Below are 15,579 nucleotides of genomic sequence, written 5' to 3'. Positions count from 1 at the left end.
CCCATCATGGGGAACAACTTTGCCACATCCACTCTGTCCATGCCTTTCAACATTCGAAATGTTGCTATGAGGTCTCCCCTCATTCTTCTAAACTCCAAGGAATACAGTCCAAGAGCGGACAAACATTCCTCATATGTTAACCCTCTCATTCCCGGAATCATCCTAGTGAATCTTCTCTGTACCCTCTCCAACGTCAGCATATCCTTTCTTAAATAAGAAGACCAAAACTGCCCACAGTACTCCAAGTGAGGTCTCACCAGCGCCTTATAGAGCCTCCACATCACATCCCTGCTCCTATACTCTATTCCTCTAGAAATGAATGCCAACATTGCATTCGCCTTCTTCACCACCAACTCAACCTGGAGGTTAACTTTAAGGGTATCCTGTATGAGGACTCCCAAGTCCCGTTGCATCTCAGAACTTTGAATTCTCTCCCCATTTAAATAATAGACTGCCCATTTATTTCTTCTGCCAAAGTGCATAACCATATACTTTCCAACATTGTATTTCATTCGCCACTTCTTTGCCCATTCTTCCAATCTATCCAAGTCTCTTTGCAGACTCTCTCTGTCCTCAGCACTATAGACTCACTTTCAGGGGCTCATCTCATGTTCTCAATATTTATTGCTATATTTAATTATTATTATTATTTATTTTGTAAATAAATTACACAGTTTGTCATCTTTTGCATATTGTTTGTTTGTCCATCTTGTTCTGTGTGGTCTCTCATTGTGTCCTGTTTCTATTGTGCTGCTTTGTATTGCTGTGAGTGCCCGCAGGAAATTGAATCTCAGGATTGTATACGGTGACGTAGATGGACTTTGGTAATAAATTTTCTTTGAACTTTACAGCATACGCCCTCCTGAATATACCCTTACTCACCTGGCAATATCCATCACCAGATCCTCCTCTTTCTTCACTTGACTGTTCTCTACAATTGAGATCAAACGTGCAACAATCCACGTCCTCAGTCGCATCACTGAGCGTTGAGTTCTGTAAAACATCCAGTACAAGGTCAGTGTGGGCTGTTACAACGTAGACTTCCCTGCCAAACACTTTATTAATTGCAGAGAATAGACTAATTCTGTATGTACTGACTAGCTGCAGGGTAACCTCAGAGCATCAACCAACAGAATTCCAGAAAGTTAAGCCATCCTTAGCAACCCTTTAAACAGTGGCAAATCCCAAATTAACCAACCCGCTTACGTTTGCTCCAGCAGGTTTTAGTCTAGTCACCAGCAATGGTGAAATCATATTTCAGAGATGGCAAGTAACTGAATTTAGCAACAGACATAAAAGTTGCTGGTGAATTTAACAGATTGTTCAGGCTGAAACCAGTGAAAAACAGGATGCAAATTTCACTACTGATTTCTGCTGTACCATCCTAGTCATATTTTACCCATTCAGTCAAAGATCATATAATAATTCTCACTGGGGCTTTCGCACTTCCAAAAATCGCCCTCAGCCCTCAGCTCTTTCTGATAACAAGTTTTGTTTTTACACAGAGTGGTAGGGGCATTGAAAGTGCTGTCAGGGGTGGTGGTAGAAGCAAATACACGAGGGACATTTATGAGATTCTTAGATGGGCACATAGACGAAGAAAAATGAAAGGCTAGGTGGGGTGGAAGGATTAGATTCATCTTTCAATAGGTTAAAAGGTCAGCACAACATTATGGGCCAAAAAGCCTGTAGTGTTTTGTTCCTAGGCTTACACCTACTTGGATTATTTTAAAAACTCAAACCAACAATACCTTAAGGATTTTAAGTTTCTGAAGAGGTTCAGAATTATCAAAGTTCATAAACACTTCAAAAACATAATTGCCATTGGGTTTCACTCCTTACAAGACAAAGTGCAAAGTGAAAAGCAAACAGCATTTTCTTATTCATGGTCCCCTACACATCGATGATGTTCCTTGTCATCTAGTGCCATCTCCTGTTTCATAGAGGCAAAAACAGTTCAGTAAATTGAACAGCAACTCACTGGTCAGCTGCTTGTTGGTTCTCTTTCTGTCGCTTGGTGCTGAAGTCTATGCAACTGTCCAAGTCTGGGCTGATGAACATGCTTTTCAACCAATCGACGTACTTCAACAAAACTGAAGACTGTAGATGACAAACTACCTTCCAATAGCTGGGAATAACGGGATGGCCATTGTTAGTGAGGCATGAGAACCCCTTTATCACCATGAACTGCTTTGCCTCATCCTGGGTGCTTTCAAGAAATGAGTCAACATACTTCTCCATTTCAGGTGCAAATCTGAACCGTTTTTGTAGCTAAAAAAGAAATATTTTTATTAAATCATTTTCAGTATATGACCAAATCCCCATAATAAACATCCCCACATCCCAAGCCCACTTTCACTGGACTAGAACAATGCCATTCTTCACCAAATCAAAGCTACAAAACCTAAAGTCACAGGTACATTTCATCTTTAAATCAACTCTCTCTCAAGCATCTCACATCAGTCACACAGGGCTGGAATGCTTTTTGCACTAATCATTTATATTTTTTAAAATCAGCATTTCTTATAAACTATGGTACATTTTATATATTGCACTGTACTGCTGCCACAAAGCAACACATTTCACGGTATATGTCAGTGATGACAAACCTGATTCTGGTTCAGTTCAGGCTAGCTAGATCAATAGCAGACCACCTGGGCAGCTGAGGAAGTACTACTGACAGAGCCATCAAGCTAACAAATGGTTCCAGCAGCGTGCAGCCACTCAGTGATCAAAGGGTCCACATTCTGCCTGCAATAAGTCACCATTCCAAGCGTGAATACTAAATTAGGCTATGCTGCCATCAGATTAGCTCACAGAGCTGTTAAAGGCACTAACACAAAACCAGAATGAAGCACTCCAGCACCTCTGTGTACCCATTACCTTCACCAGCGCATTGCTTCACTTTATTCATTGCCTTTGATTTGACGGCTGTAACAAGGGCTCAACTGTCAGTAATTGCCAACAAACACAGCACAAAATTGACAGCAATTCAGAAATATGCCAACACATAGTAAAATCCTTCACAGGATGCTGATTTTCAAAGAACTGCCAAAGATTTCAGTAAGTTACAAATTACTTGCACTGGAAAACACTTTCACAATTATGCCCTTGCTTCATGGGGTGTGAGTAAATTTTTAATGTGCATTACTTTTCTTTAAGCATGTGCTGCCATTGCAAGGGCCTTAATGGATTGAAAACAGTGACCTAGTCCAGCCTGTAAATGTTTGCAATGTGCCAGTAATGACATAGCCTGTAGAGATGATGAACTCATCTATTTTATATTTCTCTAAGTCAGCAAAATTTAAAGGATTAGAAAGGGTATGCGATAATTAAAATTACATTTTTGTCTTAGTGTTTATGTACATGAAAATGATACCAAGTATTTTGAAATCTCAAGACCATTATGAATTTTTAAAGTTTATATTTCAGCTTCAAACTTGTGTATTTTACACTATTTGCTGCATAGTAAAACATTATCAGTCTCTTGGTTCAGTTGTCTGGAATATCTTGTGCTCATTACTTGTAGGAAACATCTTGATCATTTACTTGTTCCACATCAATTGTTCCTGTAACAGCTCTAAAGATCTATCTTCTCCTCCACAAATATAGAAGCTCTGTGTACTAGCATTGTATCTATTTTGTCTGTATTGTATTTTGTGTGTTTATCATGGCAATCTGTCATGTGGGTTGGGGTGTAGTACATGAAAATAAGTATTATTATGTATTCACACTTTGTCTTAGTTTGGTCTAATCTAGTGGAGAGGGAGTTAGCCACGGGGAATAATACATTTTTGTTGACTTCACTTAGTTATGCTATTTGATCACTAACTTCATTAACTGGAATGCTTAGTTACATTAAGTACGCTGTTATACCACTCAGTATTGTTAGTTACACTATTTTACCTATTAGACTGTTATATTGCTAATTTAATTTCATTAGTTTTTTTTTTGCTACAAGATTGTTCGTCTTTTCTGGTTTCGTAATAAAGGATCGAATATACCTTTTTGATTTGGAACTTCGTTATCTGGAAGTGTGTCATACAGTGTTGATTAACTCTGGCTTAGTCTCTCATGGTTTTAGTTTGTTTTCAAGTAACTATTATACTCTGTTTCTATATTGTATTTGCTAGCTTACTCATAATTCAATGTTTGCCATCGAATTCTCAGGCCCACAACTCTGCCCACAACTTTAGGGCTCGTCATTTAACTCTTAGATGAAACTTTGAGAATTTTCAAATATTTCTTAAGTTATCTTTATGGTTCAATTATTGGTACACCTTTGAATCTAGTTTTCAAAATATTGCATTTATTTAGATCTGAATAAAGTGATAGTTTACATTAAGTTCTGATTTAGTTTGATGGGCTGCATTCCAAAAGTCTACTATTCTCATTGATTTCTTAACAGAAATGATGAAATTAACAAAAACTTTGGCTACCAACAGTTGGGCAGGTCTCTAAACAAAAGTATAATTTCAAAATATATAGTACAGATTAATAACAGTTTGCCTTTCATTCCAAAGGCTGCATAACTTAATTTTATTACTATCACTACAATCTTATGATGAGAAGCTTTTTCAAAATGAGTACAGCTCTATGATCAATTCACCCTTGATGTGACATTTCTACAGATGGACGGTGGAAAGCATTCTGACAGATTACATTACAGCTTGGTATGCAGGCACCAATGGACAACATCACAAGAGGCTGCACAGCCACACACCCAGCTCCATCAAGGGCACACCCATCCCATCATCAAAGATATCTTCAAGTGGCGATGTCTCAAAGTGTCACCCATCAGTAAGGACCCTCACCATCCAGGACATGCCCCTTTCTCATTATTATTATGGAGGAAGTACAGGAGCTTGAAGACACACACTTAACGATTTAGCAACAGCTTCTTTCCCTTCACTGGCAGATTTGTGAACAGTTCAGGAACACTACCTTATAATACCTCTTTTTTTAAAAGCGCTATTCATATATTGTTGTAATTTATAGATTTTTATATCTGCACTATATCGCTGCCAAGAAAGAAATTTCACATTGTCAATGATAATAAATCTGATTGTGATTTGTTTGTCAACTATTTTCAACATTAACACCCCATTCTCCTGTAAATCCTCTCTGCTTAAGGAATCAGTAAGTCCTTTAATACATCATGCCCAGTTCATGCCAGCAATCTGTCAGCTACCAGGGAAGGAAGGGACTTTTCAAGTACAGTCATTTTCACAGACCTACGATAACCCTGACATGATCTGTCAGCTGTAGGTTAGTTAAAGCAAATACCTCTAAATGTTTATACCTCAACCTCAGATTCTGACCATAGCAGAGCATCTGCCTGCTGTAGCAATAAATGTACTGCCACCTGGAACCTCCCAGAAACTGTGATAACTTGCTTCCTGACCATAGAGATTCTGATTCTACAGACTATTGCGTGTGAAAATCCCAGGAGACAAGCAGGTTCTGAGATATTTAAACCACCCTGCCTGGCACCAGCAATCATTTTACAGTCACTTAGATCACATTTTCTCCTCATTCTGATATATGGTCCGAACAGCAACTGAATCTCTTGACCATGTCTGCATGCTCTATGTACTGAATTGCTGCCACATGATTGGCTGATTAGATACTTGCATTAATGAGGTGTACAGCTGTACCAAATAAAGTGGTCACTGAATGTAGCTTTCTAAATGAGGACCAATCTGAACGATGCTTAGCTTCAAATTCTACATATATTCTCTAACAAAGCTTCAAAGTCACATACTGAATTCCATGCATTCTGGACTTAACCTATTCTTTCACATAGTCTAAAATCTATGAAGCATTCTCATCTTAGCTTCTCTCTATCCTGCCACAAGCTTTTAAAATCATCTATCAACAATTTCTGGTTTTATCTAATTATTTCAACTCTTCTCAATTATTTCCATTTTGCATTATTTCTTTATTGATTCTAATTTAGAAAAACAAGGATGTAATACCGAGGCTTTATAAAGATCTGGTGAGGTCTCATTTGGAGCACTGTGAGCAGCTTTGGGTCTTTTCTCTAAGAAAGGATGTGCTGACATTAGAGAAAGGTCAAAGAAGGTTCACGAGAATTACTCCAGGATTGAAAGGCTTATATGAGGAACATTTGATGGCTCTGGGCTTGTACTTGCTAGAAGTTAAAAGAATGAGGGGGATCTCACTGAAAATTGAACAGCTGAAGTTGAGTGAGTGTGGGGAGATGTTTCCTATTGTGGAGAGGGGGTGTCTAGAACTAGAGGGTACACTCAGAAAAGAGGCATAGAGTTGAAAAGAGGAATTTAGAATGGAGTTGAGGAAGAATTTCTTGGTGAATCTGTGGAATATATTGCAGGGGCTGTACAAATGCAAGTTGTTATTGTTCTTACTGGGCAGTTCAAGATTAGCAACCAAACATGGCTTGTAAGGAGAAGAGTAGTTCAAAAAGGGGATAAAGCTATGTACAGCGAGTATGAAAGTCTCAAGTTCTGCAAAGATCCCAAACTGATGCTTTTTTCTCCCGAAAATCTATGGAAATGCTTGAAAAAGCACCACCACTTTCCTGCCACACGTACTGTTAATCAAGAGGAACTATTTTCTTCTTAATTAATACGATGCTCAAACAACCAAGATTTTAGTCTAGAAATGAAGAGATGCTACAGAGGATCAAGGATTCTGATGCTTAACATTACAAAAGACAAAAAACATACCTGGGCTGAAACCACATGGTCCCCATAGTGCTTCATCACTTCTCCTGTGAGAACAAGGTTGAGCTGAGACAGATTTAGGAATGGTAACGTACCACCAAGTAACCGGAAACACAGATAACTGAATAAGAGAACACAAGAGGTTACAAGGAGGATGCAGCTGGTTACAATGAGATATAATAAGATGGTTTGAACGAAGTTCATGAAAATGAGTCCAGGATTGAATGGCTTGTCATGTTTGATGGCCCCGGGCCTGTATTCACTAGAATTCAGAAGAATGAGGGGTGACCTCATTGAAATCTATCCAATGGTAAAAGGCATTGATATGGAGAGGATGCTTCCTATGGTGGAAGAGTCCGAGACCAGAGGACACAGCCTCAGAATAGAGGGATGTCCTTTTAGGAAGGAGATGAGGAGGAATTTCTTTAGCCAGGGAGTGGTGAATCTGTGGAATTCTTGGCCATGGGCAGCTGTGGAGGCCAAATCTTTAAGTATATTTAAGTTAGAGGTTGATAGATTCTTAATTGGTCAGGGCATAAAAGGATACGGAGAGAAGGCAGGAGTATTGGGGCTGAGAGCAAAATTGGATCAGCCATGGTACAGCACACTCAATGGGCCAAATGGCCAAGTTCTGCTCCTATACCTTATAGTCTTATGGTCTAATAAATCAAATTGGGACTGAAACAAGAAAATTTATTTGCCATAAAAATGACCAAATGACAACTATTTGCCTGAAAATTGCTTCCCAACCCCAAAATGGTAGTCTCAAGCCTGCCATTTTTTATATATTAAATAATAATTTATATTAGATGCATGTTCGACACAATAAAGTACGGCAGAACGCTTCATTGCCATATCAAAGATGCCTGGTGATTCCCTCCCTCCTGGGGAAAAACAGAACTTAATTTTTTTGTGACTTGGAAAGAGATAAATGAAAGGACCATAAATTTTATTGCCACTTAATCAAAGTTCATATTTAATTGCTTATTTAACACTTTTAATCCTGAGCTGCATAATTAAGATTAGATTTCAACCTTCCTTCCCCCCACTCCCCCCCACAAGCCCGACTGCGTTGGGAGATTGAATTGTTGAGGATTTGCAGCTTTCTCTGTAAGTTAAATGAAGTTCAGTTCTTGTATTCTCCAAAATTATAGTAAAATTACATCTTAGCATGACTATTTAAGTAAAGGAACACGATGTCATTGCTACTTGTAAGTGCCCATTTATAAGAATAAACGAGTTTAAAATAATTTAATTCCACCCTGAGATATGGCCTAAAACACTGAATCAAATGTTGGCCTTTATTACTGATGGAGATTAGGGGAAATTCCTTATATCTTCTTGAAAATAGTAGCACAAGATTTGATTCAGCTTGTCATCTGAAAGTTGCCACCAAAGCAGTAGTCACTCAACCTGGCACAGAACAGCCAGTATTTGTGCATTGTTCATGCAGCATTACTTGATGCAGCAAATGACCCAAATGCTTTTTAGATATTAACCATCAAAATTTAACAGCATTTGAGTAATTAAAGGTTGAAGCAGATAATCAATATCTAGAGCCTCAATAGTGGGGGAAAAAAAACTGATGGAGTAATTAAAGCAACACACATCAAAGTTGCTGGTGAACGCAGCAGGCCAGGCAGCATCTCTAGGAAGAGGTGCAGTTGACGTTTCAGGCCGAGACCCTTCGTCAGGACTAACTGAAGGAAGAGTTAGTAAGAGATTTGAAAGTGGGAGGGGGAGGGGGAGGGGGAGATCCAAAATGATAGGAGAAGACAGGAGGGGGAAGGATGGAGCCAAGAGCTGGACAGGTGATAGGCAAAAGGGATATGAGAGGATCATGGGACAGGAGGCCCGGGGAGAGAGTCAAGGGCGGGGGGGGGGGGAACCCAGAGGATGGGCAAGGGGTATAGTCAGAGGGACAGAGGGAGAAAAAGGAGAGTGAGAGGAAGAATGTGAGAGTGAGAAAAATTAAAATTGGGTTGCAAAGTATTCCAATATTCAAAATCTGAACCGATGTTAGAAGGTTGTAGGAATGGTCATGGGGAGATGCAAGACCAAGGGAACTGAAACAAAGATGTGATTTTTCAATTCAAGGTGCAGTCAAACTATCAGCTAGTGTCGCTCAATGAGCCTAAGACAATAGACAAATAAGAATTAATGTAAGTTGGGATGTAGGCACTAGAGCTCAAGCTTATGGTTGATGGAAGAAACAAAACTAACCTAATGTGAGTTGGAATAGTCAACCCCAGAGGAGAAAAATAACATCAATGAAGATTTTAGCAAAAAATTAACTACACCAAAGTTAAATAAAGCAATGGTATGAGGTAAAAATAAGTGGTCTAGCGCTTTTATTTAAATTTATGATACAACTTATGAAGCTCGAGTACAGTTGCAAAACCCTGCTAGGAATTGAGTCTGTGACTTCCAGGTGCCAATTGAGGTAACTCTTTGACCACGAAGAATTTGTTCCACTGCATGCTTTGAAAAGAAATGATTAAATTGAAGACCAAGGTTTTGTGATCTCCATCCAGTGCATTTTGCATCGACTGTATGCAGTCTGGCAAAAGAGAATGTTTCTCCGAAACATATTACACTAGACTAGACTATCGTTTGAAAAATTCATGACTTTTAACACTCCTTGAAGGAGCATTTACAGCCAAAAAAAACCCAAATCAAAATACTGAAGGTACAGAATACCTGACATGTAAAATACTTCCAGAAATATTCAGCAGTTAGGCAGCATCCTAGAAGAATACACAATGTGGAACGTTTCTTATCAATGGCCTTTTATCAGAGTTGGGGAAAAGTGCCACAAGAAAGAGAAGATGCAGAAGAGGGGAGAGAGCAGAAAGGAAAAACAGTAGGAACTGTGTCTGATAAGGTGGAAGGCAGAGATTAAAAACTAGAAGGCATTTATAGTTCTGTGAAAAAGATGGTAATAATTGAAATCATCTCACCGTTCCCACTTTATAGCATGGACAACGCTTTAAAGTATTTAACTGCCTATAAACTGAAGAAATATTCCAAGTTCTCAATGGATGCGAGGGATGCAAATATCCCTTTTTCAGCTGCAGACTAATAACTGGACATTGATGCTGTGATGTCATTGTTACATACCTGGTGGGCCCTGAATGGTCTTTGAGCAAGCCATTTTCCACTAGTTCCTTCCAAAATCTTTCAAAAGTGCCCTCACGTAAGGCAACACGCACCAGATCCATGGCCAGTGGCGGCAGAGTCTGATCCTTCCTCACAGACTTAGCAGCAAGCTTCAACAACTCAATTAACCTGCACCAAAAGGAAAGGCTGGTGTAAATTATGGTACAAATGCAAGCAGGCCTCATCATTATTGCCACCCATTTTGAGAAGCCCACTTTGAGCAGGGTGCTGAGGCTTGGAGACTACATAGATTTACTAGCAGGTATCAGCCCTGAGGGGTTGATCTGGGCAAAAAAAAAGGTGGTGGCATTACTCTCCTGAGAGCAGTGCAAATTTAATTTAAAAAAACGTAGAAAAACAAACCGCAGATGTGGGAAATCTAAATTGAAATTGAAAATGCTGGAAATATTCAAGTCAGGCAGCATCTGTGCAAAGACAAACAGAATGAGTGTTCCAGGTCACTGACCTTCCATTAGTAACCCCGACAGTTAGATCAAGCACTCTTCACTTTTATGGAAGATCTGATAGAGATGCTCAAAGCTATGTAAAAGTATAAGCAGCTTCAAGAGGCAGACAGCTCAGTAACCAGATGCACAAACTTAAGATAATTAGCATAAGGCAAAGGGGTAGTAACACAGAGTCTGTGAAGAATGAAATCATGAAAAGCAGGGGAAAGACAACACAGGTGGGAGTAGCATCCAGACTGCCAATGTGTGACCTCTCAATAGGGTGGAATATACAGGAAAATATCTAGGACATGGCTGAAGGAAAGTGCAATTGTCAGGTGAGATTTCAGTCTACATATCAATTGGACACCCTGACATTGGAAAAGAGATTACAGAAAAATTTGTGAATGCATCAGAGATTGCTTCTTTGAGCAGTATGTGGGAAATAGGATAGTTTAGATTTAGTTGGGAGTAATGCAGGATTAATAAGAAGTTAAAGAGCACCATGCTAGAATTCCAGATGCAGTTTAAGGGTGAACACCAGAGGATTGTAACTACTGTCTTGAATTTAAATAAAGACAATTATATAATGGTATGTAGACGGCATTGTTTATGGTACACTGGGGAAATAAGCTAAGAGACAGGTCAGATGAACAGTGACAGATAATCCAACAACTTGCCCATAACACTCAGCAGAAATGTATCCCAATTAGAAAGAGAGATCCCGTAAGAGGCGCAATCTGTAGTTAGCAAAGGAGGTCAAGGAAAAGGTTAAATTGAGAAGTAGGATATACAAAATGTCAAAGGCTTGTGCTAGGCCAGAGAACTGAAAGGATTTTAAAATCTAGCAATGAAAGGCTTAATAAACTCAAAAAGAGGAAGATTGCTTTTTCTTGAGAAAATATTAAATCACAAACTAAGAGTTTCTATGGAATTGTGAAAAGGATATAGGTAGCTAAGGTTAATAAGCCACCACATCATGAAGTGCTTTGGGAGTCGGTGGGGTCATGAAAGATAATAAATGATTACTTCTGTTCCCGTATCTGTTTTTAATATTAACCATTAAAATATATGACTTACTTGGGGATATTCCCTGATGACAAAATAGTAGAGGATCCAAGCAAGGTTTTCAGGTTCTGAGGCTTCAGAACATTTGGGAAACGTTGGAGAGCCACCAAGAGCAAATGCAACTGTGATGGGGTGCTGAGAGCAGACGACATGTCGTCTTTTAAGGCTTCAAACAGAATCTTCTTAAAAACATTTTCTGGTGTCTGTGCCAAGGTAAAGCAGAATTAGAAAAGAGAATATGAACTATCCTGCACTGAAATTTACTTCTACGTGATTGCTAGCACTGCAGGATCTCAAAATATAAACTGCTTGATAGCTGTTCTCCATTACCTTTATTACATTAAATTTATACCAAGTCCTTGATAAACACAGGGTATGGACCCTGCTTTTATCATAGACATGCATACCTCTATCCTTTTTATCCAATACCCCAAATAAATAGAAACACATCTCATAATGTTCTAAAAACAGTAATATTCATTAATAAATGATAAAACATTTAAACACCCAAGAGGAAATGACATTAGCTAACAAACTACTTCTACTCAATTACTGTAAGAGTGACAGGATTTTAGACCAGTCTCCAGTCCAACACCACAGCTTAAAAGCTGTTGGAAGGAATCTGATCATCTTATTCATTTAGATTGAATCTCGACACATATACATACATAGATCCATCTGAAAAAAGATTAGATTGGGCTTGGATTGACCACAGGATAACATGGCCAGAGTGTACTGCATAGTAATGAAATAGATCCAACTTGTTCACACAAACTCCCTAACCTAATTCATCCAATCACATCAGCATGACCTTTCAATTCTTCCAAACAACTTCTACCCATCTTACTCATTAACACCTCCAAGCTATTTGTTTCAATTACGCTATGTTAGTTAGTCTCATATTAACCTCAAATTGCATTCTTATTGAATACCCCTTATTGGACTTAATCAGCAAATTTTCTTTCATGACATCTAACATTTGAGAACTGATATGTGGAAAACTCTACAATTCCAGATCTCCCCAAAACATTATTTTGTTTTCTTAGTTCCATCCTACTGTTTACAATCGTTTCTGGAACAATTACTGTCATTTTTCTTTATGCATTCTCTCCACTAGATATTATACTGGTACGAGTGAAGAGAAAGCTATTTGAACCTATAGATATCACAAGCAGTTAAGGATTGGTCTTCACCAGAGTCCCATTTATGTTTATCCTAGAATAAACTGAAATACAGGCACTGAGTTCTTGGCAAGGGGAGCAGAAGTCACTCATACTCGCGTCTGGTGCTTGAGAAGAGACCAGTTAGTTATCTCTGTACAAGTTTCAATCTGTACTACTTTCAGTCTGTAGATTTTAGCTGCTCATTAGATCAACTAAATGAGTCACAAAAAGATAAAGATTTGAAGATCAGCTCTATTTGTCATATGTGACTTGTGATATCAGCTCTATGTGACATTTATATCAACAAAGTCCAAGGATTATCCTGGAAGCAGCCTGCAAATGTCGCCATGCTTCCAGCCCCAACATAGCACATCCACCATTTACTAATCTTAACTTGTACCTCTTTGGAACGTGGGAAACCACGTCACTGGAGCAAATCCACGTGCCCGCAGGGAGAACGTTCAAACTCCTAATGGACAGTAGTAGGAAACGAACACCAATTGTGATCTCTGGCACTGTAAAGTGTTATGTTAACCACTAGGCTGCCATGCCACCCATAACGCGATCACAATTCCAATTATGATACTATGCTATAACCCAGATTAAAAGTGGGTTTTATGCCATGATGAACTAATACCTTAAAATGTGGAGCTGCCACCAAAGAGAATATCTTGATGTCAGGACCATAATTTTTATTTGAGTAAAGCCATGGTTTAATTCAGGTGTGGCACTTGTTCTGCTTTCAAGGATATGGGCCAGGAGGAAGATCAGTGGGGAGGGACGAATGGACAAGGGAATCATGTAGGGAACGATCCCTCCGGAAAGCAGGAAGTGTGTGTGTGTGGGGGGGGGGGGAAGATACGTTTGGTGGTGGGATCCCGCTGGAGATGACGGAAGTTACAGAGAATTGGTCTTCTGCATTTGGAGCAAGAATTGGCGCTGGATGTGGAAGCAGTGGGTGGTAGGTCAGGACAAAAGGAACCCTATCTCAGCAACTAAAATTCAGCATTTTAAAAATACATTCAACTAGTCTAATTCAAAGCCTTACCTCAGATAGAATGTCCACAATAGCTTTCCCCGGCAGATCCCGGAGGTGCTGCTTATGTTGACTGAGGCTTTGCAACAGTCGGACTGACTCCAAGAGAACATCAGGCTCCTAGCAACAATTTTGAATTAAACATGAAAACTTAAATATCCAAACTTAACATATCTTTGCATTTCCATAAACAAAAGTAAAATCAGACATTTCATCAGGCAGGTTACTATTGGATACCACTTCAAAATAGATATAGATAATTATAGACATTTGAGAGTTATTTAGTAAAAGTATGCAAACCTGGAGTAGGTCATTAGTAAACATTTCAGAAACAGACAGGCAAGGTCACTTTGGAAAGACAACAGGTAAAGAACGTAGAATAGACTGTGGACCGCAGCAACTGCAGTAAATGAGATCTACTGGACTTCACTGAAGTCCTGGCGGACAGTACGAGAGAAGGAGAAAGACCCGTGAGGCTGTGGTAATAATGTGAGATAAGAAGTGACATCCCAGTATGCTAATTCAATTCAAGCAGAACAGATGGAACTGAGAAACATAATGTGGAAGATGGACAAGCAAACTTCTACAGTACAAACTACGGAGAAACACAACCACTTTTTGCAGCATCTGCAAACACTAAAAAACAGAAAATCACACCCCCTACTTTTAAGTCGAAATCATTAATATATCTTATAAACAGCATCAGAGCAAGGAAAATAAACTGTGTGGAACTTGACTTGCTGTCAACACAATGTCTGTCAATAATTACTCTGCTTCCTACCAGCGTTATCGGATTCAATTTTCCTTCCTCCTTGGACTTTTACATTTTTAAACATCAATACAAGACTTCTGAAAAACCTTGCCGAAACATGTGAAATTAGTATCAAAAGCAATGTCCTCACTGATCGTGCTTGTTAACTCAACAAATCCAATCAAGATAAACAGATGCAACTTTCTGTTAACAAATCCGTGCTGATTACCTTTGATTAATCAGCACCTTTCAAAGTAAAATCCCTTGAAAAAGATTTGTCATCTGCCTACCACTGAAGTTGCTTGCTTTATTGACAAGCTCCATCATTAAACGACACATTAACAGCTTCCAAAACCTCTGGCACATCTTTTCAAGGACTGAAATAATGACAGACACACAAGGTTTAAACCACTGTAGTCAGAGTCTCTGCATTTCTCTCTTTTAATAGTCTGGCATACATTTCATCCAGGTGGGGCAAGTCATTGTTTTTTAAAAAAAGATCCTAACCTCTTTCGTACTTCTACTTTTAAGGATTAGAGGAAGTATTGTTCTAAATTGTCCCCGAAGGGTCTTAGCCCAAAACTTCGACTATCTATTCATTTCCATACATACTACCTGACCCTCTAAGTTCCTCCACATTTTGTGTTGTGTTGCTTTGGATTTCCAGTATCTGCAGACTTTCTCACGTTTATGATCTGCGGTATTACTCTTTTTTCAAGAGAATCCAAAATATTCATCAACAACCAAGGCTAAGTTCTCCATATCCTAAATCTGAAAGCCTAAATAAATGCCACAATACACAGGTTACCTTTTTCGTCTCCAAATGACTCTATTCTTTCCCTTGTTATCTTTTGCTCTTGAACAATATTTTGATTTTACTTATCAAAATCTTTTCATCCCTTCACTTTGTTTTCCTAGTTTCCTTTTTAATTTCACTTTTATACTTCATGGTCTTCCAAGCTATCTACTACCTTAAGCTCTCAGCATTCGACAAACTTCAAGCATTTACTTCTTGAATCAACCAGTACAACCTTAACCACGTTTAGCTCCACTACGACCACTGCACAACACGCTTTTTTCTGTTCTAATTCTGTTTTGTCCTGTAAAAACTGTATGATTTATGTTTAAGATATGTTTTTCGTGTGAATACTGCTTATCTGATGCAATGTGCCTGTGACACTGCTGCAAGTAAGTTTTTCACTGCTCTCGTGCATACATGTGACAATACTCTACTTTTGACCTTTTCACT

The 15,579-nt window shown here is 38.8% G+C and overlaps 1 protein-coding gene across 1 annotated transcript in view; it reads right to left on the bottom strand.

Moving 5' to 3' along the window:
- Positions 1-15,579, bottom strand: part of mybbp1a (MYB binding protein (P160) 1a) — a 102,773-nt gene that overhangs the window by 70,704 nt on the left and 16,490 nt on the right. Inside the window, exons 5-10 of the mRNA XM_072243624.1 lie at positions 13,592-13,699; positions 11,393-11,583; positions 9,828-9,995; positions 6,711-6,828; positions 1,982-2,271; positions 883-993 (exon numbers count right to left, since the gene is read on the bottom strand). Of these exons, the coding sequence (XP_072099725.1) occupies positions 883-993; positions 1,982-2,271; positions 6,711-6,828; positions 9,828-9,995; positions 11,393-11,583; positions 13,592-13,699 (986 nt within the window). The remainder of the gene's footprint in view (positions 1-882; positions 994-1,981; positions 2,272-6,710; positions 6,829-9,827; positions 9,996-11,392; positions 11,584-13,591; positions 13,700-15,579) is intronic.

The sequence above is a fragment of the Mobula birostris genome, chromosome 25 (assembly GCF_030028105.1).
Source record: "Mobula birostris isolate sMobBir1 chromosome 25, sMobBir1.hap1, whole genome shotgun sequence".
NCBI classification, from domain to species: Eukaryota; Metazoa; Chordata; class Chondrichthyes; order Myliobatiformes; family Myliobatidae; genus Mobula; species Mobula birostris.
This window is presented reverse-complemented; position numbering and strand designations above follow the sequence as displayed.